General features: G+C 32.2%; 1 protein-coding gene across 1 annotated transcript; it reads left to right on the top strand.

Annotated features, from left to right (window-relative positions):
- Positions 1 to 910: 910 nt before the first annotated feature.
- Positions 911 to 8,659, top strand: LOC139786519 (major facilitator superfamily domain-containing protein 6-like). Its single transcript, XM_071725675.1, has 8 exons — positions 911 to 1,414; positions 1,490 to 1,692; positions 6,473 to 6,663; positions 6,769 to 6,905; positions 7,004 to 7,116; positions 7,215 to 7,460; positions 7,951 to 8,112; positions 8,214 to 8,659. Exons 2-8 carry the CDS (start codon positions 1,665 to 1,667, stop codon positions 8,234 to 8,236), a joined length of 900 nt encoding a protein of 299 aa, XP_071581776.1. The 5' UTR covers positions 911 to 1,414; positions 1,490 to 1,664; the 3' UTR covers positions 8,237 to 8,659.
- Positions 8,660 to 16,009: the final 7,350 nt, after the last annotated feature.

Raw genomic sequence — 16,009 nt, 5'->3', positions numbered from 1 at the left:
ATTTTTGTCGATAAAAGAGGGTTCAGAATGGATCAAAGCCTTTTGCACTTTATTGATAAAAGTCACTGAAAGGTCACGACGCCGTCACGAAAAAGTCACATTATTATCCTCTTGGATATATGAAATGATGTCACCTTGACTTTCCTAAAATGATTATATTTTGACGTCATTGTGACTATTTCTTGACTTTTTGTTCTCCTTGGGTACGTTCAAAAAACGTACATGAAACTAATATATGTGCTACGTGGAAAGTAACCTACATATTTTCTCTTAAGTTTTGCTTACATTGAGCGTTTGACTCCTTTCCATGTAGATTAAATTTAAGGAATATATATACATTATGATAGATTAAAAAATATTAAAAATAAATTATGTTAAAAATAAATTTCTGCTATTGTACATATACACATAAGAATAATTTAATTGCTCTTATTTTAGCCGCAGGTGCTATTTTCCCATTTTTACCCGTTTATGGTAAACAACTCGGTGTTTCTCCACTAATAATGGCTACTATTATTACCATTTGTTGTATTGTATATATGGTCGCCAAACCAATAGTTGGCTTTATTCTGGATTATTTTCACACCAAGAAAAAACTGATCTTTATGATTATACTCGTCGTTACAAGTGGTTCCTACATTATGTTATATTTTTTGCCGTCATTGCCAGAACCAATAATAGTACCAGATTACCAGTTACAAAACGTTTCCTGTGCATCCTTACCATCTTGTGACGAAGATTATGTAAGTCATTATTTTTTTTTACAATTGCATATTTTTTCGATATAATGTTAAGAATACTGTAATTTATAATTTCGCCCATGCATTTATTTTACAGACAATTCTTTTGCAAAAAATCCTGATTTTGATAACATATACAGGGTGTCTGGTAATAATCGCCGGACCGCTTCGCGCGGGCTCAAAATCTAGTTTAATAAATATCTTTGGTAGCTATTTTGTGGATATGGATATGTGGATAACACGTGGATATCTAATGGATATCCCTGGTGGCTATTTGAGAGATATGGATATGTGGATAACACGTGGATATCTAATGGATATCCCTGGTGGCTATTTGAGAGATATGGATATGTGGATGACACGTGGATATTTAATGGATATCACTGGTGGCTATTTGAGAGATATGGATATGTGGATGACACGTGGATATTTAATGGATATCTCTGGTGGCCATTTGAGAGATATGGATATTTTTACATTTAATAGATATCTATTAAATATCCACCATAGATATGGATGTTATATGGATATGTAGATATCCATTGGATATCTATTAAATATTATGTTCTGTGTGGGCAGTGTTTTACCTTGGAACAGACAGCATCCGTATCATCATCAGGGAGTACAGCAACTTTTTCCGAGAGATCAAGAACAGCGCATCTATTTTTGTGAAGGTATTTTTATTATCTTTATTTAATGTTTTTGCGTTAGTTTTTAATAAATATTAACAGTCAGCGAAACACATACAGGATTTCTCGCGCAGTGTCGGCGGAATAATTTTTTCCCCGATCGTATTCTATGGACGGATGAAGCTACATTCACCCCGAATGGCGTGTTTAATACACGAAATTATCTGTATTGGGCAGAAGAAAATCCGCACGTCGTTCGAGATCGCGCATTTCAATATCGCTGGGCGATAAATGTATGGGCGGGAATAACAGCGGACCGAATCGTAAGTAGTAAATTTACTTAGTAAGTTAAGAGCCGAACTTTGTTTACAAGAACGAGGGAGGCACTTCGAACAATTGTTGCATTAAATTTTATGAGAGTGGATTAGACCTACTGGGGATACCACTTAAAAAAAAATGCGGCGTGCTGTATACCGCAAGGTGGCGAGGAAATGACAGCATGATCAAATTAGAATAAAATGCCATTTACGGTCCGAGTTTGGATCTTATTGTTAGTAGCCTAATAATATTTTTTGTGCACTACATAAAATTTTTCGCAATAAATTCTTTACAGTTATTTAGATGCTTAGCGTCACATACTACGTTTACGCGAAGTAAATTATCGTAAGTTACTACAAAATCCCGTTTACGAGAAGAAATTATTGTAAGTTACTACAAAAGTAACGCTCGCGTAAACGTAGTAATAGTTAAATCAAATCAATTTAATTACGGGGAAGGAGAGGATTTTACTACTCCAACGGGAGCTGTTGTGTTGCAAGTCTGCAGATAATTTAGTCGGCGCGCAGTCTACTAAATTGTTGGAGAAAAAATTATGTGTAATACACAAAAAATATTATTATTAGGCTACTAATTGTAAGATCCAAGCTCGGACCGTGAATGGCGTTTTATTCTGACAGCATAATATTTTTTATTTCGTACGCGCGCGCGAGAGAGAGAGAATAATTCGACGCGGAGCTTTAGCGTTAAGCCCCTTGCACAATAGGCGATAGCGATAGCGATAGCGACAACGATAAAGTTGCCGACAAAGCTATTGTGCAAGGAGCTTTACGCGCCGCTCGCGAGCCAGCGGCAGCGTCCCTTCCACTGCTTCGCCGCGCGCCTAGTACGGGGGTTACGGTGGAAATGTGGGACGTCTCTTCTGGCCGCGCCGGCTTCTACTCGCGTGGATTGGCCGATCTTTTTCAATTAATTTCTCAATAAGTATTGCGAATTTCCCAAAATGATAGAGGACTTTTCTACTCGGTTTAACTCACTCTACTTGCATACAAGAGGTCCGGCGATTATTACCAGACACCTTGTATATAGAACGTATCATTAAAGGAAGGTTGTTTTGAATTTCGCGAAGATTGGTGAAAGGGTTACCAATTTCTGCCTAAAAAATATATAGGGTAAACCGAGGCGAATCGGATTACTAATTAGCACGATAAAATAGCTCGTTTGAAAAAAAAAAACACTAACGAAAACTATCTTAAAACTTATATTGATCCGATTCGCCTCGGTCTACCCTAAGTTATTTGATGGATAGAGTATCATTAAAGGAAGATTGTTAGTGAATTTGGCGAGGATCGGTGAAGGGATTACCGATTTCTGCTTAAAAAGTGTATAAGATGTACATGTAATTTTATATAGAGTATTATTAAAAGAAGGTTGTTTTGAATTTTGCGAGAATCGGTGAGAGGGTTACCGATTTCGGCTTAAAAAATGTGTAAGTATCTTTAATGATACTCTATCCATAAAAAAAGTGTGTCAAGTGGAAATTTAGACATTGCTTCCTCATAGTTTTTAAGTGTGCAAGTAGAAACTTGCACATTGCTTTCTCATAGTTTTTAAATGTGCAAGTAGAAACTTGTACATTGCTTCCTCATAGTTTTTAAGTGTGCAAGTAGAAACTTGTTTAAGTGAGCAAGTACACTGAAAAAAAAAATTGCTAGATTCAAGAAAATTAAATTTGAATTAAGAAAACCATTGTTTTGACTATTTGCAAGAAAATTATTTTCATAATTTGAAACATTTGTATATTTAGAAAGAAAAAAAACATTTATTAATGTAGAAAAATTATTTCTTTAAAGTAAGTAAGTGTTATTTATTAAACAAAAAGTATATACTTCAATTGAATAACTAATATTTTAAACTATAAAACGCATTACAAAATAAGAGAAATTTTGTTTTTCAAATAAATATGCAAATTTTTAAAATAAGTAAATCTTTTTTTTTATGAATCAAAAGGTTTGATTTCTACAGTAGTAATAAGAAAATATATTTTTAAACCAAAAAACTGCTATTTTGAACAAAAAAAATCATTACTAAAGTTAAAGAAGTAATTTTTTGTTTTAAGTAAATTGTTAGTTGAATTAAATAAGCAATACATTTTATAAATCTGCAGTAACAAAATATATTTTTAAATAAAAAAACTTATTTTTCAAAAAAAGAAAATATATTTTTAAAATAAAAAAATTCATTTTTAAATGGAAACCATGTTTATTAAATTTGAAAAACAATATTTTTTAAGTAAATTATTTTTTTCTGTATAATAACAAAATTAATTTATAAATCTACAGTAACAAAATATATTTTCAAATAAAAAAACTCATTTTTCAAAAAAAGAAAATATGTTTTCAAAATAATGGCTGATGGACAAAGAACGAGACGTCTGTTGCAGTCATGGCAAAAACATAAGTTGCTGTTATAAGCTGTGGCGGTCAGCTGTCCGCCACGAGCAAACTTGAGAACGCTGTAGAAACTGTGCCGAGCTGCCCTAGATATAGGGGTCGATGTTGAATCTTACTTACGCAAAAGTATACTGGCGATGCGCCGCGTAGCGGGTGCGAGCCGAATCCTCTCGCCGCGCAAAAAATTTTCTGCGTGTATTTACTAAATTTGAAAAACAATATCATTTTTTAAGTAAATTATTTTTTTCCGTATAATGAGAAAGTTAATTTATAAATCTGCAGTAACAAAATATATTTTTAAATAAAGAAACTCAGTTTTCAAAGTAACAAAATATATTTGTATTATTACAGATTTTTATAATTATTTGTCTGCATTAAAAATATGATTAATTCACATGCAAGTAATTTATTTACTTATTTGAAAAAACAATTAAATATATTCAGATAAGTCATTATTTTATTTGAAATAACTTATTCTTTTCATTAAGCTTTGATTTATTTATTTTAATATAATTGCATGTTTAGTAAACCAAAGTATCTATTTTTTCAAATAAAGAAATTTAGTTCGTAAATTTAATAAAAATTTATTTAATTTATGATATTAATATTTAAAAAAGCAATCTTTTTCGTGTTAAAAAATAAATTACTGTTTTTGAGAAAATATTATTTAAATTAAAAATTTTATTTGAAGAAAATTAGTTACTAAAATCATAATACTTTTATTTCTTTCATTGAAGAAAATATATTTTTATATTTTTTATTATTACAAATTTTTATAATTATTTGTCTGCATTAAAAATATATTTATTTCACGTGCAAGTAATTTATTTACTTATTTAAAAAAAATAATTAAATATATTCAGATAAGTCATTATTTTATTTGAAATAACTTATTCCTTCAATTAAGCTTTTATTTATTTATTTTAATATAATTGCATGTTTAGTAAAGCAAAGTATCTAATTTTTTTAAATTAAGAAATTTAGTTCGTAAATCTAATAAAATATTTATTTAACTTGTTTTATTAATATTAAAAAAGGCAATCTTTTTCATGTTAAAAAATGAATTGCTGTTTTTGAGAAAATAATATTTAAATTAAAAATTTGTATACTTAAAAACAAAAAAATAAAATGTTAAACAAATATTTCCAATATTTAAATAAATATTTGTAAGTATAAAATAAATTCTTTATAAAGTTACAAAATATTTCTTTAAATCAAGGAAATAATACTAAAATAAATATATTTACTTAATATAAACAAATTTTTTTTTCAGTGTAGAAACTTGCACATTGCTTCCTTATAGTTTTTAAGTGTGCAAGTAGAAACCTGCACATTGCTTCCTCTATGAGGAAGCCAAATTAATAAATATCTACTAATAATTATGCATAAAAAAACAGGCTTCCTCATAGAAGAAGCAATGTGCAGGTTTCTACTTGCACACTTAAAAACTATAAGAAAGCAATGTGCAAGTTTCTACTTGCTCACTTAAACAAGTTTCTACTTGCACACTTAAAAACTATGAGAAAGCAATGTACAAGTTTCCACTTGCACACTTAAAAACTATGAGGAAGCAATGTACAAGTTTCTACTTGCACATTTAAAAACTATGAGGAAGCAATGTGCAAGTTTCTACTAACACACTTTTTATAATTTTATCATTTATTTTATCATATTAACACATATTATATAAAACATATTAAAACTAAAAATGTATTTTTTTTCTAAATATTTTGGACTTTCTAAACTCTAAATTTTCAATAATATCTTATTATTAATAATTATTAATAATTTTAATAAACCTATATATTTAAAGGTTCTATTTATTATTTACTTAAGAATTCCTCAACGTCATATGACGGTATGAAAAGCACTACGTGTCATTGGCAATGCAAGGATACAAATTTTTCGGTGCGGCTATCTGTCCGTATAGCTGAAAAGGAAGCAATTATTTCACCAAATACTACATGCTTATTAAATATTAACGAACTACCATTATGTCAAGAAAGGTCAATAGAAAATAATGATTGCAATGTTATCTGTAATAATTTTGAGGATAATCATTATCTGTATACATCCATTACCTTCTGGGGATTTGTTGTCTTAATGCTTCTTGGCAATACTGGTTTTAATGTTTCCTTGTGTATTACCGACGCAATTTGTGTTGAGATATTAGGTAAATAATTTCATAATTATTATATATCTTTAAAACTATTTATTGATATAAATATAAAAAAAACTATATATTAAAATTTTATTTTTGCAGTAAGTATTTTTGTATACATTTTTAGATATAAATAATATATCATATAAAGAAGAAATTTATGTGTTGAATGCGCGCATGTGTGTTTCATAATATATGTTTATCGTCTTATAGGTAAAAATGCAGAAATGGAATATGGTGAGCAGCGTGTATGGGGTGGAGTCGGTTTCAGTTTAGCAGGATTTTTAACTGGATATACAGTGGATATATGGTCCCAAGGAAAAACCTACACAGCTTACACACCAGCGTTTCTTCTTGTGTTTGTATTTTCTTGTGTCGATTTGATCTGCTGCAGAAAATTGGAGGTAATTTTATGACGCATTAAGAGAGAAAAACGAGTAGAAAAAAAAAAACTAAAGCTAGTAACACATAGTTTTGTTTTTACAGTCTATTTTATATTTTTATTACAGCTGCCACGTATATCAACGTCGACAAACATATTTGCAGATGTCTATGCACTTTTGAAATACAAATCTTTTGTTATATTTTCATGTTTTGCTATTATTGTCGGCGCCTTGGATAGCTACATGATTTATTTTTTGTTATGGTACATTTGCGTCATCACTATCAAAGTATTTTTATTTAATTGTTATTTAAAATTTAAGCATAAAAATTGAAACGTAAAAATTTAATTTGTTCTACTAGGTATGAAGAAGATCTTGCTATGAAAACCGGTTACATGAGCAAAATTAAATTAATAGAAGGTTTAACGATAGCTACGGAAACTTTCGGTTGTGGGATAATGTTCTGTTTATTTGGTACTATTAAATACTATCTTAAATTATGATTTGTTACATAAATACAGCAATTGAATAATTTAAAATATTACGTTTCTCACAATATTAAATTTTTTTAGGTAAAATATTACAAAAGTTAGGATATGGTTACATCTTTACTCTCTCTCTTACATTTTATGCAATACGAATGGGATTAATATCTATAGCACCGACACCATGGTGGATAATTCCAGCAGAATTATTAATGCTGGGTCCATCATTCGCATTTTCTCACTCAACAATAGTAGCGTTTGCAAATGCAATATCATCGTCTGGTACATCTACTTCTGTTCAAGGAATAATGAGCGGGATGAAAGAGGGTCTTGGTAAACTTTCAAATCTTGTTTCACATCAAAAGTCAATTTATAATAAAAAAAAGTTGCACGAATAATATAAATATATATATTAGTTATATTAAAAAACATAGGGCTGTTCAAAAAGTTCCCAAACTTTGTCTTGAGGTTTACTTATAATTTAGTCAACCTTATCTCCCTTTGACTAGTAAGCTGATTAAGTTGTAAGCACTGAGAGAAATTTTTTGCTGTATTAGCAAATCATTTGTCACTATAGTGACAACAAAACTTGGTTTGCTGCGAGAGCTAATTAATTTAGCAATAGTAGCAAACCTTTTGTTGCAATAGCAAAAAGTTTGCTCTCGCAGCAAATCAAATTTTGTTGTCGTTGCAAATCGCTTAAATTTCTCTCAGTGAGTAAACTCCCAAAAATTATAAAGACAAAGTTCGGGAACTTTTTGAACAGCCCTCGTATATATATGTACACAATTATAATGTGTAAAATGTATTACACTACTTTCAGGTATGACTGTTGGTAATTTTGTAGGGAGCATTTTGTTGAAAAACTTTGGTGGTGCGTTGACTCTACAAATATATTCAATACTTGCAGTATTTTCTGCGTTGGTGTTTATCATAAATGGTGTTCTTCTACTTTATATTACGTACATAAAACATGAAATACCAGGCAAGAAATCTAGTGATTTAATTCGACAAAATATGACTAACTTTGTCCAGGATATTGTTAAAAAATAACAAATTTCCTCTCTCTCTCTCTTTCTAATGTAGAAACACGAAATAATATTGAATAGAGAATACCGGCTGATGATGCACGAGGACATTATGTAGCAAAATAATGACGCAAGATGTGCTTTTTATAATATAAATATTATTTTTTAATTACTTAGGTAAATATTATTTAAAAATCTGTCAGCTTTATTATATTTTGTGCTGATATGTTGATATGAAATAGAGCGATATAAAGAAAATCTATCGTTATATATGTATGTGCTCAATGTGCTTATATTTGTTGAATTTTATTCATTATTAAGTTTTGTTTACATGAAAATATTCAGTTATTTTGATAGGTAAACAATGGTGAAAGGATTAAATTTTATGATAAACACAAATTGTCATGTTCAACACCAAGTTCTTTCGCATTAAATATTTTATTATTCTACTAAGTATGATAATACTATTTCATTTTCTTTAGATACAAATAAACACTTACAAATTCAAATAGTAAAATAGTTTTATTAACATTTATCTACAGCTTAGTTGTGCTTGGAATATATAAATAAGATAATAAGGGCGACCTGAGCAAGATGACACACTTTTTACATTTTATTTTTTTGTTCTTTTTTATACAACATTTTGTGCCTATTAATATAATTTGAAAGTACAATTCTTTAATAACAGAAAAAAATATATACTAAAATGTTCGAAAGTAAATTTATAGAAAAAATCCGTTTTATCCTCAAGGATGTTTAGCGAATTAATTTGCCCCGTTAAGGGGGTACAATGGCACATAATATATGCATCTAAGGCAAATTGCCTACATCGAGAAAAATATAGTTTGATTTAATTAAATGTTGACGTTATGGTTTACCATAAATATAAAAAGATAATTTAACATTAGTTTTACTGTATTATATACTTCAGATTATATTAAAATGATGATACGTATTTATTTAATTTATATTAAACATAAAATCTTTGGTCCATATTTATGTAAATAAAACTTATTGATGACAATAACTAAAAGTAGAACAAGCTGTACACGCCATGAGTTCGAACATGTCATATTAACTTGTTCCATTCCTTTCGTGTCAACATACCTCAAAGCCAATTAAGTTCCTTTGGGTCATATATATAACAAAGCATAATATAAAAATATATTGTATACCTAAATGTAATCAACTAAATATATTTTCGGTCTCCCCTAATCTATAAAATTTATAATAATCTTCGAAAAATGTATTGTCCTAAGATGTAAGAAATAATTATTTCAAAAGATAAATATACATCGTCCTAAGATATAAAAAAAGATACTGTTACACGAAAAAAAGAACATAGTAATCATTATTATTTCTTTGCTAAGAAGATTCACAGAATTATAAAAATTTGCTTAATCAACATTTGAAATATGAAAAGACGGAAATATACTTTTTACTAAAGAAAATTTAAAATGTAAACTAACGTTATATAAATTTTACACTAAATATACGAAAAATTTTGTGTAAAAAAGTCAATACATATTGAATTTGTAATATATTCTTCTTTTGTATAGTGTAAAATATGCAAGGTGAATATAATTACTCGTCATTATATAGTGTCTGCTTCATCTCTCTTTCGTTTGCGTAAGTTGTAATGCGTGCTCGTAGACAAATTTCTATCAAAATCCGTAATATTACTGTCCATTGATCTTAAATTGGTCGTTCTAAATCTTTTTTTTTATACAATAATTAAACAAGAAAAAATTAGTCGGTGTTTGAGAGGTTACAGTTACGGATACTGTAAAACTATATATTGGAAGTTTTTAATCGATCCCCGTAGGGTTACAATTCTCATCCATCACTACCCCTCTCCTCTCACTTAACCCTTTGGACCAACGGCTTAATTAACGTCTCTTCCCGAAAGATCCGGAGTCCAGTTTGCTCCGCACAAGAGCCCAGTTGTAAAACTATATATTAAATTTGTAATATTTATATATCCTCCCTTTTGTGTTGTGTCAAATATGCAAAGTGAATATAATTACGGTAAATGTGCAGAATAGTGGCCTCTCCTTACGAAAAAGTAGTACTAGCAATCAGTACTCAGTACTGAGTGATCAGTACTCGTAGTATTGAGAGTATTAGTATGTTAATACTCATGAATACTGCAGAATGGTCAGTACTGTGTCTGTCAGTGCTTACAGTACTGGCAGTACTACAAGCAATAATACTCATTAGTACTTCAAAGTATTGAAGTGGTCAGTACTTTATTAGATTAATATTCGGAGTACTATCATGATAGTACTGCCAGTACTGTAAGAAACTAATAGGCACAGTACTGACCACTCTGCAATATTCATGAGTATTAACATACTAATACTGTTAATACTACGAGTACTGATCACTCAGTACTGAGTACTGATTGCTAGTACTACTTTTTCGTAACGTATCTTGGAAATACTAAATTAATAAAATACTAAATTAACACACTAAACTATCAATATGACGTTATTTTGATATCATCTTGACTTTTTGTTCTACTTGGATATAATGCGTAAGTAGGGGAGAGTGGGCTCCCTTGAACCACGGGGTCCAATGTGACAGTGCGAGTTTTCTGTATTAACGTTCTGCAAAATAGTGACGGTGGGTAAGAAAAATTTTGTTTTCAAAACATATAACTTCCATCAAAAAATTATGCCGAAATAAGCATATATACTTTAGTTAAAGGCAGATATGTAATTGGAGCCTTACAAAGTAAATTTTTACTTGTCATAACTTTTTGATATGTATGGATTTCTAGGGATTCTACAGTTAAAACAAAATTCATAAGACGTTCGTCGGGATCTAGGTTCAATACCAACGTGCGCACAAAAACGTTTAATTGTTCTGTATCTGAATTATTTACGATAAATAATATCGATGTTCAGTGGGGTCCAATGTGACGCAGGTTGATGGGGTCCTCTGTGCCACGCTTACAGAACTATCTAACCTACCTACGTGACAGCGCGAGTTTCCGTAGTGTGTTTTGATCGCGGAATAGTAAATGTTAGTGCCTAAATTTTCCTATAAAATAAAATAATTTCATTGATAATCATATCCACACTTTCATTTTCTCTTTTTTTCACCCTTTAGTTACAGGTTACATGTAATCGAGTCGCTGTGAGGCAATATTCGTTGATCTCTGCTAGGTTACGACAAAAAGTGAGGTTATAGGACTTTGTTTTCAGTTTTCAATTTCTTAGGTCATCTGATGAAACAAATATGACACGATTATTGATAAATTGGTTCTCTAGCACAGTCTTGGTTTTTCAATTGACCAAAGATTTGTAATAAACAGGATTTAAACAGATCTTTCTACGTGTCACAGGGTATATCCTACCTTTCACATTACATGTCACAGTGTACCCTACGCTATGGCTCAATCGACCCCACGCGTGGGGTCCACTGTGACAAACGCAGCATTTCGAAATATCATTATTTTTGCAAAATATTTCTGAAAATTTACTTCTTAAATCATTTACAAACAAAGTTTATTATATTAAACATCAAATAGTCTCATTTATATTATAATGAAGTTATTGAAAATCATTTTTAATGTGATTTGAAAAAACGTGGTTCAAGGGTGCCCACTCTCCCCTACTGCGCCTGTACCACACGTTAGTATCCCACGATTATTCGATAAGTACTAAAAAAATGGGCACAGTAACAACTGTGCCGCAAGCAACACGTAGAACTACGTCAACTGTCATTATTTCATGTTAAAGTATTCGTGATCAAGAGAGGCCAAGTTCCACACAGGGCTGTAGCGCTGATTCATCATTATTGACTATTTATTTATTTATTTCATTATTTATTCATTTTTTATTGCATTATTGCTTCCTCCATGAGAAAAATAAAATATTTGATGAAAAGTGTGTGTATGTGTGGTGTGTGTGTGTGTGGTGTGTGTGTGGTCTGTGTGTGTAGTGTATGTGTGGTGTGTACGTGCGGTGTGTGTGTGGTGTGTGTGGTGTATGTGTGTGTGTGTAGTATGTGTGTGGTCTGTGTGTGTGTTGTGTGTGTGTGTGGGGTATGTGTGTGTGTGTGGTGAGTGTGTGTGATGTCTGTGTTGTGTGTGTGTGTGTGTGGTGTGTATATGTGTGTTGTGTGTGGTGTGTGTGTGTGTGGTGTGTGTGGTGATTTCTAACGCTGCTGTATCGAAGAGGTAAGAAATAAAGGGTTCCGACTTATCTTATCATAAATGGGACTTCTTAAGCTTTAAAATGAGATATTATTTATTATTCTACGATTATTAGTTTCGAAGATACAAAACGTTCAAAGTATAACATATTTTCGTTGCATCGACAAAAAATTTAGTAAACTTTCTAACGCTGCTGTATCGAAGAGGTAAGAAATAAAGGGTTCCGACTTGTCTTATCATAAATGGGACTTCTTAAGCTTAAAATGAGATATTATTTATTATTCTACGATTATTAGTTTCGAAGATACAAACGTTCAAGTGTGACGTTAAAGTGTGACAAGGGCGATATAGGCAATGCATTCATTTATTTATTAATTAAATCCATTCATCCATTCACCCATTCATCCATTCACCCATTCATCCATTCATCCATTCATCCATTCATTTATTCATTCATTCATTCATCCATTCATCCATTTATCCATTCATCCATTTATCCATTCATCCATTCATCCATTCATCCATTCATCCATTCATCCATTCATCCATTCATCCATTCATCCATTCATCCATTCATCCATTCGTTCATTTATTTATTAAATCCATTCATCCATTTACCCATTCAGCCATTCATCCATTCATCCATTCATTTATTCATTCATTCATTCATCCATTCATCAATTCATCCATTTATCCATTCATCCATTCATCCATTCATTCATTTATTTATTAAATCCATTCATCCATTCACCCATTCATCCATTCATTTATTCATTCATTCATTCATTTATTTATTTATTTATTAATCCATTCACCCATTCATCCATTCATCCATTCACCCATTTATTAATTCATTATTTATTTATTTATTAAATCCATTCATCCATTTATTCATTCATTTATTTATTTATTAAATTGCGAAAACATTTAGCTTACATTGAGAGTTTTCAAAAACTATATAATAAAGTATATTGTCCTTTAATATTTTTCGAGAAAAATCTCTTATAATAATTCCATTTCAAGAAAATCGGTTATAAATAGAGAGTTCGGTCTTGTTTATCATAAATGGGACTTCTTAAGCTTTAAAATGAGATGTCATTTATTAGTCTACGATTATTAGTTTCGAAGATATAACGTTCAAAGTGTGACATGTTTTCGTTGCATCTACGAGAAATTTAGCTAAACTTTCTAACGCTACTATATCTAAACGAAGAAGAAATAGAGAGTTCAGGCTGGATTTATCATAAATGGACTTCTTAAGCTTTAAAATGAGATGTCAATGATTACTCTACGATTATTAGTTTCGAAGATACAAACGTTCAAAGTGTGACATATTTTCGTTGCATTCGTTTGCAGGCTGTGCCTAGATTTACCCCCTCTTATACCCCTCCTTACTGTCGACAAAGACGTAGTTCTACGTCAAAAATATATTAAGCCGTATGTGCGTATAGCCGTCGCGCGTTTGTCCGAAGAAATCCGCTCTCTCAGCCGGTCACCCATCCAAGTAGTATACCGGCGCCTTGTCGCTTGACATCGATGATCGAACAGGGTAGTGGTGATTTTCTGACTCTGACGCTTCTTTCTTTCTTATACTTGCTTATTTTGGTGAGCATAAAGCTATCGCATAACAATATTAACAATACAGATATACGAATAAATCTTTTTCGCCAGTCAGTGTCGAATATTATTTTATATTAAATATTTTATATTTTATATTAAAAATGCCATATGACAAAATTTGGAATATCAGAAAATTCTTAATAAAGAGAAAAAATGCAATAATTATATAATAATAAATTTAATTTTTTATAAGTTCTAAAGTCTGTCAGCAACTTTTCGGAATATTACAAATGCAATGTTGTATGTAAAACATTCAAAAATATAACGCGTGCAATGCAAACGTAATAATAGTTTTATCATGTATCAGAAATGTTTCTAAACCATTACATCTGCAATATTTCTCCCGCAATATGTAGAAAATTCACTGCCTGCAATTCAATTTTTCATTACCGACGCAATCTTCAGAAATTTTTCACAAATATTTTAAATGCAATGTTGCGTTTGATATGTTACAGAAATATTATTCGTGCAAAGTAAACGTAATAATACTTTTATAATGCTTTAGAAATGTTTCTGAAATATTGCATTCTGCTACATTTTTTTTGCAATATTACAGAAACTTATAAATATTGTAACAACTTTCTGAAAGATTTCAGACATATTGTTAATGCAATATTACAAAAAACATGGTGCAGGTACATTTTTGAAATATTTTAGATGCATAGTTACAAATGAAATGTTAATGAAATATTTCTGCATTATTTCCGAATATTTCAATATTTCAGCAACATAACATGCCGAGTGGGTCATGATTTATTAAATATCGATATCTATACTATTGGATTCATATTAAGATCTAACATTTCTCTATGGAAAACGCTGAAACTGCACACCCGGCTGCGTCGCATTTGTCCCATTGCTACAAAGAATAAAAAACAATATACTTGTTTGCTATTAGTTATCAATTATATTGAAAGAATTACCTCATAATTTAAATATTGATATCTATATACTCAATATTGCGCTTCCTCTCAGCTGTGTATGCATTTTTTAGCGTGAAGGCTAATACATTATGCAAAAATTCTTCCGATATCCCATTTATATATGCAAAAATTGACAATAATAATCATTCGTTTATGATCCGTAAAATTTTTATCCCAGAACATTTGCCGTATAAATTTCGGCCACGTATTTGCATTGCCAATAATGTCCTGAATCGCAAGCCACAAATTATTGTTCAATTGCTGGACTGAGTATGCCATTGTAAGATTAAGATGTGCAGGTTGTAAATGACAAGATATTTATTTAAGTAAGACGCGTCGAAGTACACTACATATGTCACTACGAAGCATGCGCGTGCGGCCACGGAGCATGTGCATGTGGCCGCGGGGAATGTTCGTAGTCGCTACATCTTGTCGGTATGACAGGTCTCATAACCTGATAGTCGTCAACTTTAACTGTTAATATCTCGCTTCGCGGGGCAGAGCGACACTTTTTTTGCCAGATTCTTTCGTTTCACGCAAAAACGCGTCGATTAAGCCTAAGTTCAACGAAATCGGTGAGGAGGCCACTATTCTGCACATTTACCACAAATTTAAGTAGGTAAGCTAGGCGGGTTCTAAATGAAATGTGGGCGAGGGGGGTGAGGGGCGGGGGGTATACCGCGGGGGGGGAGGGGTACCGCGTTTTCCGGGCGCCGCGAGGAGGGGGAGGGGGGGAACCGCGTTGTTTGCCGCGCCGCGGGCGGGGGAGGGGGGGAAACCGCGTTTTCGGGCGTCGCGGGCGGGGGAGGGGGAACCGCGTTTTCGGGCGCCGCGGGCGGGGGAGGGGGGAACCGCGTTTTCGGGCGCCGCGGGAGAGGGGTCCGCGGGGTGAGGGACCCGCGTTCGCGTTTTCGGGCGCCGCGGGAGAGGGGTCCGCGGGGTGAGGGGACCCTCGTTCGCCTTTTCCGCCGCGCCGCGGGGAGGGGCGACCGCGTTTTCGCCGCGCCGCGGAGTCCGCGTGCAACGGCCGCGTCGGTCCGCGTGACGTCACACGGCACGCTCCCGCTCGCGTTATCTCCCCCTCGTAGATGTTCTCTCGCGCCCCCGTCCCCCGTTCCGCGCGCGCGTCTTCACGGTCGCGCGCGATCC

Source organism: Temnothorax nylanderi, unplaced genomic scaffold (genome assembly GCF_030848795.1).
Source record: "Temnothorax nylanderi isolate EJ_2023f unplaced genomic scaffold, tnyl_v1.0 TNYL_tig1062_pilon, whole genome shotgun sequence".
Lineage (NCBI taxonomy): Eukaryota > Metazoa > Arthropoda > Insecta > Hymenoptera > Formicidae > Temnothorax > Temnothorax nylanderi.
The sequence above is the reverse complement of the archived record's forward strand: the minus strand, read 5'-3'. Positions and strand labels throughout refer to the sequence as shown.

Excerpts from the sequence above, each read along its gene's own strand:
- LOC139786519 (XM_071725675.1), top strand. The coding sequence starts at position 1,665 with ATGGGCGGGAATAACAGCGGACCGAATC. Across the intron at positions 6,664-6,768 it reads TCTGCTGCAGAAAATTGGAG|CTGCCACGTATATCAACGTC; the intron begins GTAATTTTATGA and ends TTTTTATTACAG. Across the intron at positions 7,117-7,214 it reads GATAATGTTCTGTTTATTTG|GTAAAATATTACAAAAGTTA; the intron begins GTACTATTAAAT and ends AAATTTTTTTAG.